This window comes from Oncorhynchus mykiss, chromosome 18, assembly GCF_057628025.1.
Source record: "Oncorhynchus mykiss isolate SJ-2025 chromosome 18, ASM5762802v1, whole genome shotgun sequence".
Taxonomy (NCBI): Eukaryota; Metazoa; Chordata; class Actinopteri; order Salmoniformes; family Salmonidae; genus Oncorhynchus; species Oncorhynchus mykiss.
Window position 1 is genome coordinate 19,180,001 of NC_143039.1, and position 20,000 is coordinate 19,200,000.

Consider the following 20,000-nt stretch of genomic DNA (forward strand, 5'->3'; position numbering starts at 1 on the left):
CACACCGTAGAGATGTATGAATTACAGGTGGTGGGTTCAGCTGACCAACTGTATTTATGTATGTATGTATTTGGCTGCACACCGTAGAGATGTATGAATTACAGGTGGTGGGGTCAGCTGACCAGCTGTATTTATGTATGTATGTATTTGGCTGCACACTGTAGAGATGTATGAATTACAGGTGGTGGGTTCAGCTGACCAGCTGTATTTATGTATGTATGTATGTATTTGGCTGCACACCGTAGAGATGTATGAATTATAGGTGGTGGGGTCAGCTGACCAGCTGTATTTATGTATGTATGTATTTGGCTGCACACCGTAGAGATGTATGAATTATAGGTGGTGGGGTCAGCTGACCAGCTGTATTTATGTATGTATGTATTTGGCTGCACACCGTAGAGATGTATGAATTACAGGTGGTGGGGTCAGCTGACCAGCTGTATTTATGTATGTATGTATTTGGCTGCACACCGTAGAGATGTATGAATTACAGGTGGTGGGGTCAGCTGACCAGCTGTATTTATGTATGTATGTATTTGGCTGCACACTGTAGAGATGTATGAATTACAGGTGGTGGGTTCAGCTGACCAGCTGTATTTATGTATGTATGTATGTATTTGGCTGCACACCGTAGAGATGTATGAATTACAGGTGGTGGGTTCAGCTGACCAGCTGTATTTTATGGCTGATAATTGCTACCCCAAATTAAACCAAATCCACAACCTGTGAGAAACATTTAATCTGCATAAACACATTCTAAAATGTGTTTTTATTCTCATAAGTCTGTCTCCCTACTTCCTGTATCTAAGTTGTGTTGAATGAAAGATGAATCCATGAACTACAGTTATTGTTGAGTTAGAACGGACAACTCAAAAGGTGGGTTATCTTAGTTTTCGATAACATCTCTGGTGGAGTAGTCTTACCGTCCTGGAAGACCCGTTCGACATTGAGGCCGTAGGTGGCACACGTCTCATAGTAGGTGCAGCGCTTCAGGTCATTGGACAGCTTGCGTGCTCGCGTGTCATCGATGACCCGGGGATTGGCTGAGCTGATAGCATCTACAATCACAGAAATAGTCAATCATGTGGCGCCCTCTAGTGCTGATAGAAAGGAAGTGCATGTTTTATTGCAGTAATTACAAACAGGCGTTAGGTGGCAGTGACACTCCAAGGAAGGGGTTTCACACAGCTGGAGAAAAGATGCAAGAACATATATAGAACTATGTGTGTGTGTCTCTGCGTGCCAGTGTGTGTGTGTGTGTGTGTGTGTCTCTGCGTACCAGTGTGTGTGTGTCTCTGCATGCCAGTGTGTGTGTGTGTGTGTGTCTCTGCGTGCCAGTGTGTGTGTGTCTCTGCATGCCAGTGTGTGTGTGTGCCAGTGTGCGTGTGTCTCTGCGTGCCAGTGTGTGTGTCTCACCTTGCGTCCCCACCAACACCAGAGGTACCTCAGCAGTGTTTCGGTAGTTAGCCATGCGGCTGTAGTAATGGTAGACTGTCTGGAAACTGATCTCATCCTCCAGACTGAACACAAATATCACTGCATCCACCCACAGGGCAAACTGGAGAGAGACAGAGGAAGAGAGAACAGAATGATGTGAGAAAGGGGAGGGAGAGAACAGAATGATGTGAGAAAGGGGAGGGAGAGAACAGAATGATGTGAGAAAGGGGAGGGAGAGAACAGAATGATGTGAGAAAGGGGAGGGAGAGAACAGAATGATGTGAGAAAGGGGAGGGAGAGAACAGAATGATGTGAGAAAGGGGAGGGAGAGAACAGAATGATGTGAGAAAGGGGAGGGAGAGAACAGAATGATGTGAGAAAGAGGAGAGAACAGAATGATGTGAGAAAGAGGAGAGAACAGAATGATGTGAGAAAGAGGAGAACAGAATGATGTGAGAAAGAGGAGAGAACAGAATGATGTGAGAAAGATGATAACAGAATGATGTGAGAAAGAGGAGAACAGAATGATGTGAGAAAGAGGAGAGAACAGAATGATGTGAGAAAGAGGAGAGAACAGAATGATGTGAGAAAGAGGAGAGAACAGAATGATGTGAGAAAGGAGAGAACAGAATGATGTGAGAAAGATGAGAGAACAGAATGATGTGAGAAAGAGGAGAGAACAGAATGATGTGAGAAAGAGGAGAGAACAGAATGATGTGAGAAAGAGGAGAGAACAGAATGATGTGAGAAAGAGGAGAGAACAGAATGATGTGAGAAAGAGGAGAGAACAGAATGATGTGAGAAAGAGACAAGGACAGTAAGGTTAAAGCAAGAATCATTAGTTGCTACATCTATTTTTGGACTTCTAAATTAATGATATATATATGTGTGTGTGTGTGTGTGTGTGTGTGTGTGTGTGTGTGTGTGTGTGTGTGTGTGTGTGTGTGTGTGTGTGTGTGTGTGTGTGTGTGTGTGTGTGTATGTATGTATGTATGTATATATATATATATATATATATATCACACATACACCCATTAATTCTTGAAGAATATAACTTGCCTCATGAGCTTAGTTCAACAGTCGTAGCCCATCAGAAACCTAAATACTAGCTTGTTTCACGGTCTATGAAGTTGAGTGATAACATTTCTCCAGCTCCGCCCCTCAGCGTTTTACCAAAACAGGGGCTACGCTTTGATAGTGTTTCCAATAAGGATTGTAGTTTTAACTGGGGTTAGTAGTTCAGACTGCCTGTGTGGTGAGGGCCCTCGGAGTGTGGTGTCAGGAAAATAACCTCACACTCAACGTCAACAAAACAAAGGAGATGATTGTGGACTTCAGGAAACAGCAGAGGGAGCAGCCCCCTATCCACATCGACGGGACAGTAGTAGTGGTAGAAAGTTTTAATTTCCTCTGCGTATGCATCACGGACAAACTGAATTGGTCCACCCACACAGACAGCATTGTGAAGAAGGCGCAGCAGCGCCTCTTCAACCTCAGGAGGCTGAAGAAATTCAGCTTGTCACCAAAAACACTCACAAACTTCTACAGATGCACAATCGAGAGCATCCTGTCGGGCTGTATCACCGCCTGGTATGGCAACTGCTCCGCCCTCAACCGTAAGGCTCTCCAGAGGGTAGTGAGGTCTGCACAACGCATCACCGGGGGCAAACTACCTGCCCTCCAGGACACCTACACCACCCGATGTCACAGGAAGGCCATAAAGATCATTAAGGACATCAACCACCCGAGCCACTGCCTGTTCACCCCGCTATCATCCAGAAGGCGAGGTCAGTACAGGTGCATCAAAGCAGGGACCGAGAGACTGAAAAACAGCTTCTATCTCAAGGCCATCAGACTGTTAAACAGCCACCACTAACATTGAGTGGCTGCTGCCAACATACTGACTCAACTCCAGCCACTTTAATAATGGGAATTGATGTAAAAAATGTATCACTAGCCACTTTAAACAATGCCACTTAATATAATGTTTACATACCCCACATTACTCATCTCATGTGTATATGTATATACTGTACTCTATATCATCTACTGCATCTTTATGTAATACATGGATCACTAGCCACTTTAAACTATGCCACTTAATATAATGTTTACATACCCCACATTACTCATCTCATGTGTATATGTATATACTGTACTCTATATCATCTACTGCATCTCTATGTAATACATGGATCACTAGCCACTTTAAACTATGCCACTGTTTACATACCCTACATTACTCATCTCATATGTATATACTGTACTCTATACCATCTACTGCATCTTTATGTAATACATGGATCACTAGCCACTTTAAACAATGCCACTTAATATGTTTACATACCCCACATTACCCATCTCATATGTATATACTGTACTCTATATAATCTACTGCATCTTGCCTATGCCGTTCTGTACCATCACTCATTCATATATATTTATGTACATATTCTTCATCCCTTTACACTTGTGTGTATAAGGTAGCAGTTGTGAAATTGTTAGGTTGTATTACTTGTTGGATATTACTGTCGGAACTAGAAGCACAAGCATTTCACTACACTCGCATTAACATCTGCTAACCATGTGCATGTGACCAATAACATTTTATTTGAATAAAACTAGTTCTGGATTAAAAAGGGTGATCAACAGAGAATGTCCATTAAAGTGAAGTTTTACTCTCGGACTACATCTGTTTACAGGCAACTCTGTACATGTTAATACAGCTGTAATACCAACCTGAGCCTCTGGGGGGCCCCCTTCATCTCTGATGAGCAGTAGGTTGCTCTGTCCGTCCACCACTATCTCCTTCTTAAAACGGCCCCCTGCAGGAACAACACATAGCATGAGAGAGAGGAGAGGGACTAACATGGAGACGGATCAAATACTACATGAGTAACCACAGTATAACTAAACTCACGTAGCTTTTAGTCCAATGTCACATTTCATCTGTTGATATCTCAGCAGGATAGCTATATAGAGTTAGAGCAGCGAGAGTGAATTCAACTAACTGTTGATGATGTAATAAATGCGTAGTAAAGATGTTTTGATGAGGTAATGGTAGTGAGAAGGAGACATGATCAATGGAAAGACACACACACACACACTGAGGATGTCAGCCGTCTAGGACTAGATGGTGATAATGACTACCCACAGGAGAATGAGAGGAATGCTGCTATACAGGTAAACCACACACAGAGATGACAGCGGTGTGTGTGTGTGTGTGTGTGTGTGTGTGTGTGTGTGTGTGTGTGTGTGTGTCCCAGCAGGTCATTCCTCAGAAAAACATGTTTAATATGTGAGACCTGTTAGAATGATGTTCTCTCACAATATGACCTTCAACTCTTCTCTGGCCTAGATGCTCTGAGGCTAACCTATGAACCTTGGCCTCAGATGGAAAGGTCAGAGGGTATGGGCCGTGACCAAGGGGGGGAGTGGTAAAGTACTTTCCTGTCCCGGGGCTTAAGCAGCCTAGGGGAGCCAGCCTAGGGCAGCCAGCCTTGGGGAGCCAGCCTAGGGCAGCCAGCCTTGGGGAGCCAGCCTTGGGGAGCCAGCCTTGGGGAGCCAGCCTAGGGGAGCCAGCCTAGGGGAGCCAGCCTTGGGCAGCCAGCCTAGGGGAGCCATCCTAGGGCAGCCAGCCTTGGGGAGCCAGCCTAGGGGAGCCATCCTAGGGCAGCCGGCCTAGGGGAGCCAGCCTAGGGGAGCCATCCTAGGGCAGCCAGCCTTGGGGAGCCAGCCTAGGGGAGCCAGCCTAGGGGAGCCATCCTAGGCCAGCCAGCCTTGGGGAGCCAGCCTAGGGGAGCCATCCTAGGGCAGCCAGCCTTGGGGAGCCAGCCTAGGGGAGCCATCCTAGGGCAGCCAGCCTTGGGGAGCCATCCTAGGGCAGCCAGCCTAGGGGAGCCATCCTAGGGCAGCCAGCCTTGGGGAGCCAGCCTAGGGGAGCCATCCTAGGGCAGCCAGCCTTGGGGAGCCAGCCTAGGGGAGCCATCCTAGGGCAGCCAGCCTAGGGGAGCCATCCTAGGGCAGCCAGCCTTGGGGAGCCAGCCTAGGGGAGCCAGCCTAGGGGAGCCATCCTAGGGCAGCCAGCCTTGGGGAGCCAGCCTAGGGGAGCCATCCTAGGGCAGCCAGCCTTGGGGAGCCAGCCTAGGGGAGCCAGCCTAGGGGAGCCATCCTATTGGAGTGTCATGTAGCGCTATGGTCCCCAACCAGGGGTACTAAGACCTCTGGGAGTAGTGTCATGTAGCACAGCATTACTGACATCTAACGATCTGCCTGCACTGGGGGGGGGGGGGGGGGGATGAAGAGAGAGGGAGAGAGAGATGAAGAGAGAGGGAGACGAAAAGAGAGGGGGACGAGAGGGAGAGAGATGGAGAGATGAAGGGAGAGGGAAATTAAGAGAGAGAGAGAGATGAAGAGAGAGAGAGATGAAGAGAGAGAGAGAGATGGAGAGAGAGAAAGATGAAGAGAGAGAGAGATGAAGAGAGAATGAGAGGGAGATGAGAGGGAGAGAGATGAAGAGAGAGGGAGAGAGAGATGGAGAGAGGGAGAGAGAGATGAAGAGAGGGAGAGAGAGATGAAGAGGGAGAGAGAGATGAAGAGAGCGATGATGAGAGAGGGAGACGAAGAGACAGGGAGACGAAGAGAGAGGGGGATGAAGAGAGGGAGAGAGATGGAGAGATGAAGGGAGAGGGAGATGAAGAGAGGGAGAGATGCAGAAAGATGAAGGGAGAGGGAGATGAGAGAGAGAGCGATGGAGAGGAGAGGGAGATGAAGAGAGAAGGAGATGAAGAGAGGGAGAGATGGAGAGAGAGAGATGAAGAGAGAGAGATGAAGAGAGAGAGAGAGAGAGAGAGATGGAGAGAGAGATGGAGAGAGAGAGAAATGAAGAGAGGGGAGATGAAGAGAAAGAGAGATGAAGAGAAAGAGATGGAGAGAAAGAGAGATGAAGAGAGAGAGGGAGAGAGATGATGTAGAGAGATGAAGAGAGAGAGATGAAGAGGGGGAGATGTAGAGAGATAAGGGGGCCAGGCCCGGGACAGACTGAACACACTGTGCAGAAAGTGTCGCACACTGAGACCTAACCTTGGAGTCATCATCATCATCATCATCAACCTTCTGCAAAACCCTGTCTGACTCCCTCGACCCACAGGGGGACAACAACACGGGGTTTTACTCCCTGGTTAAAGAGACTGACCATCAGTCTAGCACCCCTTAAAGTAGAAACACCAACACACTGTAGAGTGGTCTGTCTCCTACAGCAAGACATTGCATCCCCAAGTTATAGGGAACTTAGTGTGCATGGCATGAAGAGCACTTTTACACACAAAAAATGTTTAAAAATAAAGTGATAAGCAACCTGTCAACTTCCACAGCATTTAACTGTCAACAATACCATCTAATACAGCTCAGGTCTTAAGTGTGTGAGCTGCTGCTAACCAGATCTGTGGTGTTTGGGGGTTGGAATGTGAGCCAGGCCAGGCAGGGAACCCATAATGACATGGTTAACTGGCTGTGTGTGTGTGTGTGTGTGTCAGGGGAACAGGAAGAGGCTAGGCCATGGGTCAGTCAGTCAGCCAGCACCACACAGCAGCAGCTTTCCCCAAAGTATTTTTCCAGCTCTTTTTCCAGCTGCGGGGTTCTGGAAGGAAGCCCACTCCAATCTGCTCAGGGGGGAGATTGGCGAAGGGCTGGGTGGGGCATGGGGGAGGAAAGAGGTGGCGGGGGCACAGTCCGGTTATAGACTGAAGCATGGTGGGTATTTAGAGCGCTCTGGCGAGGACCTCTTGAAGAGGGAGGGCCTCTCTGCTCTCCAAGCAGCTCCAAGTGGAGTCCATCCATGCAGGAAAAATAAGAAAATGTGTGGAAAATCCCTAATAATAAATATGCATATACACCAAAATACACACACCCTCATATTTGTATGCAGAGAAAATCCTCATTTTATATATATTTTACATTTATTTAAACTTTGTTTAACTAGGCAGGTCAGTGAAGAACAAATTCTTATTTTTAATGACAGCCTACAGGGGAACAGTGGGTTAACTGCCTTGTTCAGGGACAGAAAGACTGATTTTTACCTTGTTGCTAGATGGAATCCCCGAGCTGGCATTTCGGTTACTGGCCCAACACTCTAACCACTAGGCTACCTGCGGGTTACTAGTCCAACGCTCTAACAACTAGGCTACCTGCTGGTTACTAGTCCAACGCTCTAACCACTAGGCTACCTGCTGGTTACTAGTCCAACGCTCTAACCACTAGGCTACCTGCCGTCCCAACGCTCTAACCACTAGGCTACCTGCTGGTTAATGGCCCAATGCTCTAACCACTAGGCTACCTGCCGTCCCAACACTCTAACCACTAGGCTACCTGCTTGTTAATGGCCCAACGTTCTAACCACTAGGCTGGTTAATGGCCCAACGCACTAACCACTAGGCTACCTGCTGGTTAATGGCCCAACGCTCTAACCACTAGGCTACCTGCCGTTCCAACACTCTAACCACTAGGCTACCTGCTGGTTACTAGTCCAACGCTCTAACCACTAGGCTACCTGCTTGTTAATGGCCCAACGTTCTAACCACTAGGCTGGTTAATGGCCCAACGCACTAACCACTAGGCTGGTTAATGGCCCAACGCACTAACCACTAGGCTGGTTAATGGCCCAACGCACTAACCACTAGGCTACCTGCTGGTTAATGGCCCAACGCTCTAACCACTAGGCTACCTGCCGTTCCAACACTCTAACCACTAGGCTACCTGCTGGTTACTAGTCCAACGCTCTAACCACTAGGCTACCTGCCGCCCCAACACTCTAACCACTAGGCTACCTGCTGGTGCAGCTTTGTGGCTTGGCTCTCTGCTGAGTCAGCTGCTCAGTGTGTGTGTAATGTGTGTGTGTAATGTGTGTGTGTGTGTGTGTGTGACAGAGAAGGGGTGAGTTGTGGCTCCACAAATGAAACAACAGACACAGTGACAGAGTGAAAAGGAGAGGGTTAGCTACGTGAAGCTACAAGCTAAATGTTAGCACAGCAGCAACTTGATCAGCCTCAGGTTCATCATCTAGCTGCTCGCTTGACTGTCACACTAGATCGTCTAAGTGGGAAATACCTGGCTTGTGGCCATTCAGAGTAGCACTTTAGCTACAGAATGCATTGTTGTGGTGATATCTGGAATGATTATGGGCAACCTGACCTATTATCAAGCTGCTACTGTGAAATGGTAAGACCCAAGAGCAGAGAGGAAAACATTCCACAAGGGCCACAGACAGAATGAGAGAAGAGGATAGTTACCTGCATCCACGTCAGCTAGTTACAAATGCAGACAAGAACAAAGAGAGGAAATAAAAGCAAATCCAAGGTGCAGACAAGTTATATTCTCAGTTCAAATTAAACACACACAGAGACAGACAGAGAGACAGAGACAGAGACAGACAGACAGACAGACAGACAGACACCCTAGGTCAGAGAGTCTAGAGAGAAGACCAAGCGTCCCAGGTTGAGTGTACAGCCTAGAGCTGTGAGAGGAGAGGGGGTAGGGAGAGTGCAGTGGGGTTATCACATAGAATGTCACAATCGCACATCACCCCTGGCCAGTCAGTGGGTGGTAGAAGAGCAGGTCTTTAAACAGATCCTAGTAGCTATAAGCACATCTGACGCTGTCTGATGTCACATGACCTACCATAACCTCACACACAACTATCCTGCATTATGCTATCTACATTGGGCCCTTACGTTGTGTTAACATGGCAGCCAGCACGTTGTGAGAACGTTGTGACAAGAGCCAGGTGTGTTTGGGTCGGTGTTCTATAACCTTTCATAATGTGTCCATTCATACGCTGTGTGTCTGAGAGGACCTGAGAGAGACCACCACAGCAGTCAGTACTGGCTGCCATTCCCTCTGCAGACTCCAGTCTACACACTAAGAATAGGCCTGGTTGGCGGCTCTGTGTGGTTAGGTGGTTACTAGGTCGTGGGAGCAACTACAGCAGCCTACATCTCAATCAATTTCCAGGAGAATTGGGGACCGTCTTGGGAGCATCCATTTTTAGATAGGTGGTTAAGACAGCGCGTGTGATCAAGCAGGGATTTTCTATTTTTGTTGGGCCATTGGTCATGGAACAACTATATCAAAGAGACAGAGTTCTTTTGGGTGGAAACACTTCCTAGATGGGCGGCGGTGCCAAGAATTTGCCTGGATCAAAGACCTAAGGCTTGTCGTTTTAACTTCGCTAAAACACATTCTGCCTTCAAATGCTGGATTGTGTTTCTCTTGGCAGCTGACTGTTATAATCAAGAGGCAAAGAAGCGAAAAACACCCTTTGAGTTGTTGACATTTTTCTTTTTGGATATTCCCTAGCCTGCCACCGGCACGCACAGACTCAAGCCAGCAGCTATGAAGAGTGACTTTTTTGGGATATTCCCTAGCCTGCCACCGGCATGCACAGACTCAAGCCAGCAGCTATGAAGAGTGACTTTTTGGATATTCCCTGGCCTGCCACCGGCACGCACAGACTCAAGCCAGCAGCTATGAAGAGTGACTTTTTTGGGATATTCCCTAGCCTGCCACCGGCATGCACAGACTCAAGCCAGCAGCTATGAAGAGTGACTTTTTTGGGATATTCCCTAGCCTGCCACCGGCATGCACAGACTCAAGCCAGCAGCTATGAAGAGTGACTTTTTGGATATTCCCTAGCCTGCCACCGGCATGCACAGACTCAAGCCAGCAGCTATGAAGAGTGACTTTTTGGATATTCCCTAGCCTGCCACCGGCATGCACAGACTCAAGCCAGCAGCTATGAAGAGTGACTTTTTGGATATTTCCTAGCCTGCCACCGGCATGCACAGACTCAAGCCAGCAGCTATGAAGAGTGACTTTTTGGATATTCCCTAGCCTGCCACCGGCATGCACAGACTCAAGCCAGCAGCTATGAAGAGTGACTTTTTGGATATTCCCTAGCCTGCCACCGGCATGCACAGACTCAAGCCAGCAGCTATGAAGAGTGACTTTTTGGATATTCCCTAGCCTGCCACCGGCATGCACAGACTCAAGCCAGCAGCTATGAAGAGTGACTTTTTGGATATTCCCTAGCCTGCCACCGGCATGCACAGACTCAAGCCAGCAGCTATGAAGAGTGACTTTTGGGATATTCCCTAGCCTGACACCGGCATGTACAGACTCAAGCCAGCAGCTATGAAGAGTGACTTTTTGGATATTCCCTAGCCTGCCACCGGCATGCACAGACTCAAGCCAGCAGCTATGAAGAGTGACTTTTTGGATATTCCCTAGCCTGCCACCGGCATGCACAGACTCAAGCCAGCAGCTATGAAGAGTGACTTTTTGGATATTTCCTAGCCTGCCACCGGCATGCACAGACTCAAGCCAGCAGCTATGAAGAGTGACTTTTTGGATATTCCCTAGCCTGCCACCGGCATGCACAGACTCAAGCCAGCAGCTATGAAGAGTGACTTTTTGGATATTCCCTAGCCTGCCACCGGCATGCACAGACTCAAGCCAGCAGCTATGAAGAGTGACTTTTTGGATATTCCCTAGCCTGCCACCGGCATGCACAGACTCAAGCCAGCAGCTATGAAGAGTGACTTTTGGGATATTCCCTAGCCTGCCACCGGCATGCACAGACTCAAGCCAGCAGCTATGAAGAGTGACTTTTTGAATATTCCCTGGCCTGCCACCGGCATGCACAGACTCAAGCCAGCAGCTATGAAGAGTGACTTTTTGAATATTCCCTGGCCTGCCACCGGCATGCACAGACTCAAGCCAGCAGCTATGAAGAGTGACTTTTTGGATATTCCCTAGCCTGCCACCGGCACGCACAGACTCAAGCCAGCAGCTATGAAGAGTGACTTTTTGGATATTCCCTAGCCTGCCACCGGCATGCACAGACTCAAGCCAGCAGCTATGAAGAGTGACTTTTGGGATATTCCCTAGCCTGCCACCGGCATGCACAGACTCAAGCCAGCAGCTATGAAGAGTGACTTTTTGAATATTCCCTGGCCTGCCACCGGCATGCACAGACTCAAGCCAGCAGCTATGAAGAGTGACTTTTTGGATATTCCCTAGCCTGCCACCGGCATGCACAGACTCAAGCCAGCAGCTATGAAGAGTGACTTTTTGGATATTCCCTAGCCTGCCACCGGCATGCACAGACTCAAGCCAGCAGCTATGAAGAGTGACTTTTTGGATATTCCCTAGCCTGCCACCGGCATGCACAGACTCAAGCCAGCAGCTATGAAGAGTGACTTTTTGGATATTCCCTAGCCTGCCACCAGCATGCACAGACTCAAGCCAGCAGCTATGAAGAGTGACTGACAGACAAATACAGTGGGACACACAGATCATCCTTCAGTTTTACTCCTGCATTTAAACGTTAAACCTTCCAATAGGTGTCTCAATATTTACTAGGCTATTCCACTATAAGACTATCTAAGCCCATCTACAGGGCGGCAGGTAGGCTATCAGTTAAGACCATCGGGCCAGTAACCGAAAGGTTGCCGTTTCAAATCCCTGAGCCGACTAGGTTTCAAATCCCTGAGCCGACTAGGTTTCAAATCCCTGAGCCGACTAGGTTTCAAATCCCTGAGCCGACTAGGTTTCAAATCCCTGAGCCGACTAGGTTTCAAATCCCTGAGCCAACTAGGTTTCAAATCCCTGAGCCGACTAGGTTTCAAATCCCTGAGCCGACTAGGTTTCAAATCCCTGAGCCGACTAGGTTTCAAATCCCTGAGCCGACTAGGTTTCAAAAATATGTCAATATGCCCTTGAGCAAGGCACTTAAAGGAACAATTGGGGTTAAGTCTCTCTGGATAAGAGAGACTGCTAAATGACTAAAATGTCAAATGTAAATTTATGAGGCAACGTTTTCCATACAGAGTGTTGAAATATTAACATGCTTAGGTCTCTGAAAGTAGAGCGTAGAGAGGGCTCCTGTATGTGGGCGAGCAGAGCTGGCAGGGTGCCTCCTCTAAGCTTCAATAATGGATGCAGAGTATGGCTGTCTCCTCAGGGCCTGGACCGAACTGATGATGCTAACACGCTAACGCTACATGAAGGGCTGCATCTCAATAGTGTCTGGTGACTTCCTCTCCCAATCTCCTTTCCTTCATCTGCATTGATATGAAGCCACAGGAGAGCTGAAAGCAATAGGACAGATGAGCGATGACTGCCATGTATCTGACTGGTACTTGTCCACTTCTTTTAGACTACTGCAGCTGAACAAGAGGAGAGGAGATGATTAAAGGAGGACACTGGACTATTGAGACACAGCCTGGTGTGGAGGAGAGGACACTGGACTATTGAGACGCAGCCTGGAGTGAAGGAGGGGACACTGGACTATTGAGACGCAGCCTGGAGTGGAGGAGAGGACACTGGACTATTGAGACGCAGCCTGGAGTGGAGGAGAGGACACTGGACTATTGAGATGCAGCCTGGTGTGGAGGAGAGGACACTGGACTATTGAGACGCAGCCTGGAGTGGAGGAGAGGACACTGGACTATTGAGATGCAGCCTGGAGTGGAGGAGAGGACACTGGACTATTGAGACGCAGCCTGGTGTGGAGGAGAGGACACTGGACTATTGAGACGCAGCCTGGAGTGGAGGAGAGGACACTGGACTATTGAGATGCAGCCTGGAGTGGAGGAGAGGACACTGGACTATTGAGATGCAGCCTGGAGTGGAGGAGAGGACACTGGACTATTGAGAAGCAGCCTGGAGTGGAGGAGAGGAGCCCCTCAGGCTTAGCTTGAGGAGAGGTAACAGGGAGAGAACACTAGCTTCAGGACTAACATACTGCTCTCTCCAGCTCCTTGTAGCTGGGCAGTTGGGTTAAGCAGGCGGTGTAGTTAAAACCTCTTGAAGCTAGGGGGCACTATTTTTATGTTTGGAAAAATAACGTTCCCAAAGTAAACAGCCTATTTCTCATGACCAGATGCTAGAATTTGCATATAATTGACAGATTAGGATAGAAAACACTAAAGTTTCCAAAACTGTCAAAATATTGTCTGTGGGTATAACAGAACTGATATTGCAGGCGAAAGCCTGAGGATAATCCAATCAGGAAGAGCCTCTTATTTTGTGTTATTCTGTGTTCCTATGCGTGCCTGTCCTCCATTTAAAGGGATATCAACCAGATTCCTTTTTCTGTGGCTTCCCTAAGGTGTCAACAGTCTTTAGACATAGTTTCAGGCTTTCATTTTGAAAAATGAGCGTGAAGGATCACATTGCGTAAGTGGACAGGTGGGGGCTCTCAGAGTGAGTTGGTGCACAATTGAGTAAACCGGCCATTGTTCCTCCCGCTGTTATGGAAAAAAGCTACACACTCGGTTGATATATTATATATATTATATATCTTTTAAAAACTACCTGAGGAATGATTATAAAAAATGTTTGACATGTTTCTGTGGACATTATGAAGACTATTTGGAATTTCCGTCTGCGTTGTCGTGACCGCTCTTTCCTGTGGATTTCTGAACATAACGCCACAAACAAATGTCGGTATTTCGGTATAAAAATAATCTTTATGGAACAAAAGGAACATTTGCTGTGTAACTGGGAGTCTCGTGAGTGAAAACATCCGAAGATCAAAGGTAAACGGTTAATTTGATTGCTTTTCTGATTTCCGTGACCAAGCTTCCTGATGCTAAGTGTACATAATGCTATGCTAGGCTATCGATAAACTTACACAAACGCTTGGATTGCTTTCACTGTAAAGCATAATTTCAAAATCTGAGACGACAGGGTGATTTACAAAAGGCTAAGCTGTGTTTCAAAATATTGCACTTGTGATTTCATGAATATGAATATTTTCTAGTAATATTATTTGACTATTGCGCTATGCTATTCAGCGGTTGCAGACGGAGATGATCCCGCTACAGGGATTGGTAGCGTCAGGAAGTTTTAAGCATGAGCACGGCACCCTGGTGAATTTATTAAGGCTTTCTAAGAAGCTTTTCCCTACCCAACCACACCGCTATCGACTGACAGACATGATATGCATCTGAAATGGCACCCTATTCCCTATATATAGTGCCCTAAAACAAAGTAGTGAAAAGGGTGCCATTTCAGAGTCCTCCACTGACAGGTACAGACACACATCGGTACAGACACGCACACTGGTAGAGACACGCACACTGGTACAGACACGCACACTGGTACAGACACGCACACTGGTAGAGACACGCACACTGGTACAGACACGCACACTGGTACAGACACGCACACTGGTACAGACACGCACACTAGTACAGACACGCACACTGGTACAGACACGCACACTGGTACAGACACGCACACTGGTACAGACACGCACACTGGTAGAGACACACACACTGGTACAGACACACACACTGGTACAGACACGCACACTGGTAGAGACACGCACACTGGTACAGACACGCACACTGGTACAGACACGCACACTGGTACAGACACGCACACTGGTACAGACACGCACACTGGTACAGACACGCACACTGGTACAGACACGCACACTGGTACAGACACGCACACTGGTACAGACACACACACTGGTACAGACACACACACTGGTACAGACACACACACTGGTACAGACACAAACACTGGTACAGACACAAACACTGGTACAGACACACACACTGGTAAAGACACACACACTGGTACAGACACACACACTGGTACAAACACACACACTGGTACAGACACACACACTGGTACAGACACAAACACAGACGTGGTGAGCAGCAGAGAGCACCCTGGTCTTACCTTCTGGAGATTCCTCCTGGACGTATGTTCCTGTCAGGTACCTGTGAACCAGCGCAGACTTCCCACTGGCCAGGTTACCCACAATGCCCTGGGGGAGGAAGAAGAACAGGGAAGTGAGGCTGTTTCCTGGTTTTGCATATCTTCTACTTTGGCTTGTAATAATCAGAATGGTTGTGCTGCAGTGGATAAAGCTGAGAAGATCTTCAGAGGAAGACTGCCTCAGATGCCTACATGAATATAGAGAATATGGAATATAGAGGAAGGCTGCCTCAGATGCCTACATGAATATAGAGAATATGGAATATAGAGGAAGGCTGCCTCAGATGCCTACATGAATATAGAGAATATGGAATATAGAGGAAGACTGCCTCAGATGCCTACATGAATATAGAGAATATGGAATATAGAGGAAGGCTGCCTCAGATGCATACATGAATATAGAGAATATGGAATATAGAGGAAGACTGCCTCAGATGCCTACATGAATATAGAGAATATGGAATATAGAGGAAGACTGCCTCAGATGCCTACATGAATATAGAGAATATGGAATATAGAGGAAGACTGCATCAGATGCCTACATGAATATAGAGAATATGGAATATAGAGGAAGACTGCCTCAGATGCCTACATGAATATAGAGAATATGGAATATAGAGGAAGGCAATTCTATTCTGTTTCAAGTTTTGACCTCATTCCTGGTCTGTGTACATGTACGTCCAGGAGAAGACTCACTGGAGCGTTTGTATCCAATTTCAGACTCACCACTTTGAGTTCTGGTACCGATCGGCTCAGGGTCCACTCCTGGCTGTTCACAAAGGCGTCTGCAACAAAGAGAGAGAAGCCTGTCAATCAACGGCACACACACAAGACCCAGATAACATCAGAGGTCTGACAAGCTGTAATACATGTCCTCCAGACGTCACGGCAACAAGGGTTCCAATCTGTTCCTGCTCAGTAGTCACCCACTAACAGGGAGGAAAGAGACAGACAAACGAGAAGAAAGGGGGAGGATGAGGAGACGAGTAGGAGAGACTTCGGGGAGGATGGGAGCGTAACATGAAAGATGACAGCTGAGTGACAGCTAGGATAGCTGCATCCTCTCAGAGATACTTCCTGTCTGGTCTGAATGGATGTCTTCAGTAGAGCATATCAGCTGTACATACACACGGAACAGCAAGTCAACAAGACCGATGATACACTACACTGAACAACTACTATACCAGCTATACCACGAATCCTGAAGAATACTGCCCATAGTAGGTGTGTGTGGTATTGGCTGACGTGCTACTGGCTAGGTGTAATATCTCCCTGGCTGTGAGGCTACTGGCTAGGTGTAATATCTCCCTGGCTGTGAGGCTACTGGCTAGGTGTAATATCTCCCTGGCCGTAAGGCTACTGGCTAGGTGTAATATCTCCCTGGCTGTGAGGCTACTGGCTAGGTGTAATATCTCCCTGGCTGTGAGGCTACTGGCTAGGTGTAATATCTCCCTGGCTGTGAGGCTACTGGCTAGGTGTAATATCTCCCTGGCTGTGAGGCTACTGGCTAGGTGTAATATCTCCCTGGCTGTGAGGCCCATTAGCCTGACTGGGCCCAGGTCTTATTATCCATCAGAGGCCCAGCATGGCTGCCAAACAAAAGCAGCAGGCCCGCGGTGGAGCCGGTCACACTCTTAATGTTTAATATCACACCAGCTGCTCTGCGACTGGCTCTATTGGAGCCACTGAGCTCCATCTTGGCTCACTGTTGTGGCGCTGGCAGGGCCATTCTCTGGCAACACACGGTAATGCCAGAATAGATCTTTCAGGAGGAACCAGGCTAACCAAAGCCCCAATCAGAGGGGATGTGGGCGTGGCTTAGACCCATAGTGGTGAGAGGGTTAGGGGTGGAGCTAGTCATTACATACAAGGCATTCTGATGCCAACTGTCCTTACGCCACACCCGTTTCCTTGTCTGTTATTAAGGCTAGTGGACTAACAAGAGATGTGGCCTCTACTCTGATTCGTTCTGTCGGTCCTGTGTACATTCCTCCACTTCACCCTTGGCTGTTTATGAGACAGAGATTAGACCTGGTAGGATGGATGGAAGGTTAAGTGAGGTCAGTGTGTGGGCCAGTTTATTTAACTGTAGGTTACAGCTGTGTGAGGAGGTTGAGTTGAGAGACTGTAATGTGAATGTGTTGTTTGGAATCTGTTGACTTGACTGTAATAATGGGTGGTGCATGTGTGAGTGACTGCTAAATGAGCGTGGGTGAAACAGTGTATTGTCGTCTATAATTGCAGTGTGCTGTGTACAGTTTGTGTGTGTAGTAATGCGTGGGGGGAATAAACTGCCATCCCTCTGCCACTTCAATCACTCCCCTCATTTCCCAAGACCTCCTAGCCTCTCCTCCTCCTCTTCACTGGTTGTTACAGCAGATACTGTAGAACACTCAACACAGCACACACACCTAACTAGTAACGGTCACACACACACCTAACTAGTAACGGTCACACACACACACACACACACACACACCTAACTAGTAACGGTCACACACACACACACACACACACCTAACTAGTAACGGTCACACACACACACACCTAACTAGTAACGGTCACACACACACACACCTAACTAGTAACGGTCACACACACACACACACACACACCTAACTAGTAACGGTCACACACACACACCTAACTAGTAACGGTCACACACACACACACCTAACTAGTAACGGTCACACACACACACACACACACACACCTAACTAGTAACGGTCACACACACACCTAACTAGTAACGGTCACACACACACACACCTAACTAGTAACGGTCACACACACACACACACACACCTAACTAGTAACGGTCACACACACACACACACCTAACTAGTAACGGTCACACACACACCTAACTAGTAACGGTCACACACACACCTAACTAGTAACGGTCACACACACACACACACCTAACTAGTAACGGTCACACACACACACACCTAACTAGTAACGGTCACACACACACACACCTAACTAGTAACGGTCACACACACACACCTAACTAGTAACGGTCACACACACACACCTAACTAGTAACGGTCACACACACACACACCTAACTAGTAACGGTCACACACACACACACCTAACTAGTAACGGTCACACACACACACCTAACTAGTAACAGTCACACACACAATTCACTGCTGGTTACTGGCGTGTGTGTGGTCAGTTTTATCAGGGCCATCCAGTCACTCACCACAGTGTTACCCTGGAGGGAGCTGACACAGGTCATTCTAGAAAAGGACTCTCTGTTCATGCTTGTTATAATCCCACACAACACAGTGCTGTTCTAATAGAAGGCCATTTAGCAGACACTATTATCCAGAGAGACTTGTTCCAGAGAGACTTGTTCCAGAGAGACTTGTTCCAGAGAGACTTGTTCCAGAGAGACTTGGTCCAGAGAGACTTGGTCCAGAGAGACTTGGTCCAGAGAGACTTGGTCCAGAGAGACTTGGTCCAGAGAGACTTGGTCCAGAGAGACTTGGTCCAGAGAGACTTGGTCCAGAGAGACTTGGTCCAGAGAGACTTGGTCCAGAGAGACTTGGTCATGCATGCATACATTTTCACGTATGGGTGGCCCCAGCGGGAAACGAACCCATGACCCTTGGCATTGCAGGCTCTACCAACTGTGCCACACACACCATTCAGCCGTTCCCTTTCTCCAGACACCCCCGTGTGTTATCTTGCTGGGAAAGTAGGTCACAGACCCCACCATCAGACAGGACTGAGGACCACAAACAACCCTGTTCCATTTAGGCCTCCATTTGGACCAGTGTTAGCTTTACTAATTCATCAGGGACAATCTGTGTCAGGCAGACACTACACCACAGGCAGACACTACACTACACTACACTACACTACAGGCATACACTACACTACACTACACTACAGGCAGACACTACGCTACACTACAGGCAGACGCTACACTACACTACAGGCAGACACTACACTACACTACAGGCAGATACGACACTACAGGCATACACTACACTACACTACAGGCAGACACTACAGGCAGACACGACACTACACTACAGGCAGACACGACACTACACTACAGGCATACACTACACTACACTACAGGCAGACACTACGCTACACTACAGGCAGACACTACACTACAGGCAGACACTACACTACAGGCAGACACTACAGACACTACAGACAGACACTACACTACACTACAGGCAGACACTACACTACAGGCAGACAGACACTACACTACACTACAGGCAGACACGACACTACAGGCAGACAGTCACTACACTACAGGCAGACACGACACTACAGGCAGGCAGTCACTACACTACAGGCAGACACGACACTACAGGCAGGCAGTCACTAAAGACAGACACTACACTACAGGCAGACACAACACTACAGGCAGGCAGTCACTACACTACAGGCAGGCAGTCACTAGACTACAGGCAGACAGTCACTACACTACAGGCAGACAGTCACTACACTACAGGCAGTCACTACACTACAGGCAGACAGACACGACACTACGGGCAGACACGACACTACGGGCAGACAGTCACTGCACTACGGGCAGACACGACACTACAGGCAGACACGACATTACAGGCAGACACGACACTACAGGCAGACACGACACTACAGGCAGACACGACACTACAGGCAGACACGACACTACAGGCAGACACGACACGACAGGCAGACACGACACGACAGGCAGACACGACACGACAGGCAGACACGACACGACAGGCAGACACGACACGACACGACAGGCA

At 48.0% G+C, this 20,000-nt stretch overlaps 1 protein-coding gene across 12 annotated transcripts in view; it reads right to left on the reverse strand.

The window, feature by feature from the left end:
• The window catches only part of LOC110528752 (arf-GAP with GTPase, ANK repeat and PH domain-containing protein 1), a 286,828-nt gene that overhangs the window by 152,628 nt on the left and 114,200 nt on the right, over positions 1 to 20,000 (reverse strand). For 7 of the 12 annotated variants that reach the window (XM_090207608.1, XM_090207607.1, XM_090207602.1 and 4 more), the window contains exons 2-7: positions 15,955 to 16,013; positions 15,190 to 15,277; positions 8,724 to 8,738; positions 4,177 to 4,262; positions 1,417 to 1,558; positions 924 to 1,058 (exon numbers count right to left, since the gene is read on the reverse strand). In XM_090207608.1, the coding sequence (XP_090063734.1) occupies positions 924 to 1,058; positions 1,417 to 1,558; positions 4,177 to 4,262; positions 8,724 to 8,738; positions 15,190 to 15,277; positions 15,955 to 16,013 (525 nt within the window). The remainder of the gene's footprint in view (positions 1 to 923; positions 1,059 to 1,416; positions 1,559 to 4,176; positions 4,263 to 8,723; positions 8,739 to 15,189; positions 15,278 to 15,954; positions 16,014 to 20,000) is intronic. The other 5 variants (XM_090207611.1, XM_090207610.1, XM_090207606.1 and 2 more) reach the window with 1 other exon arrangement.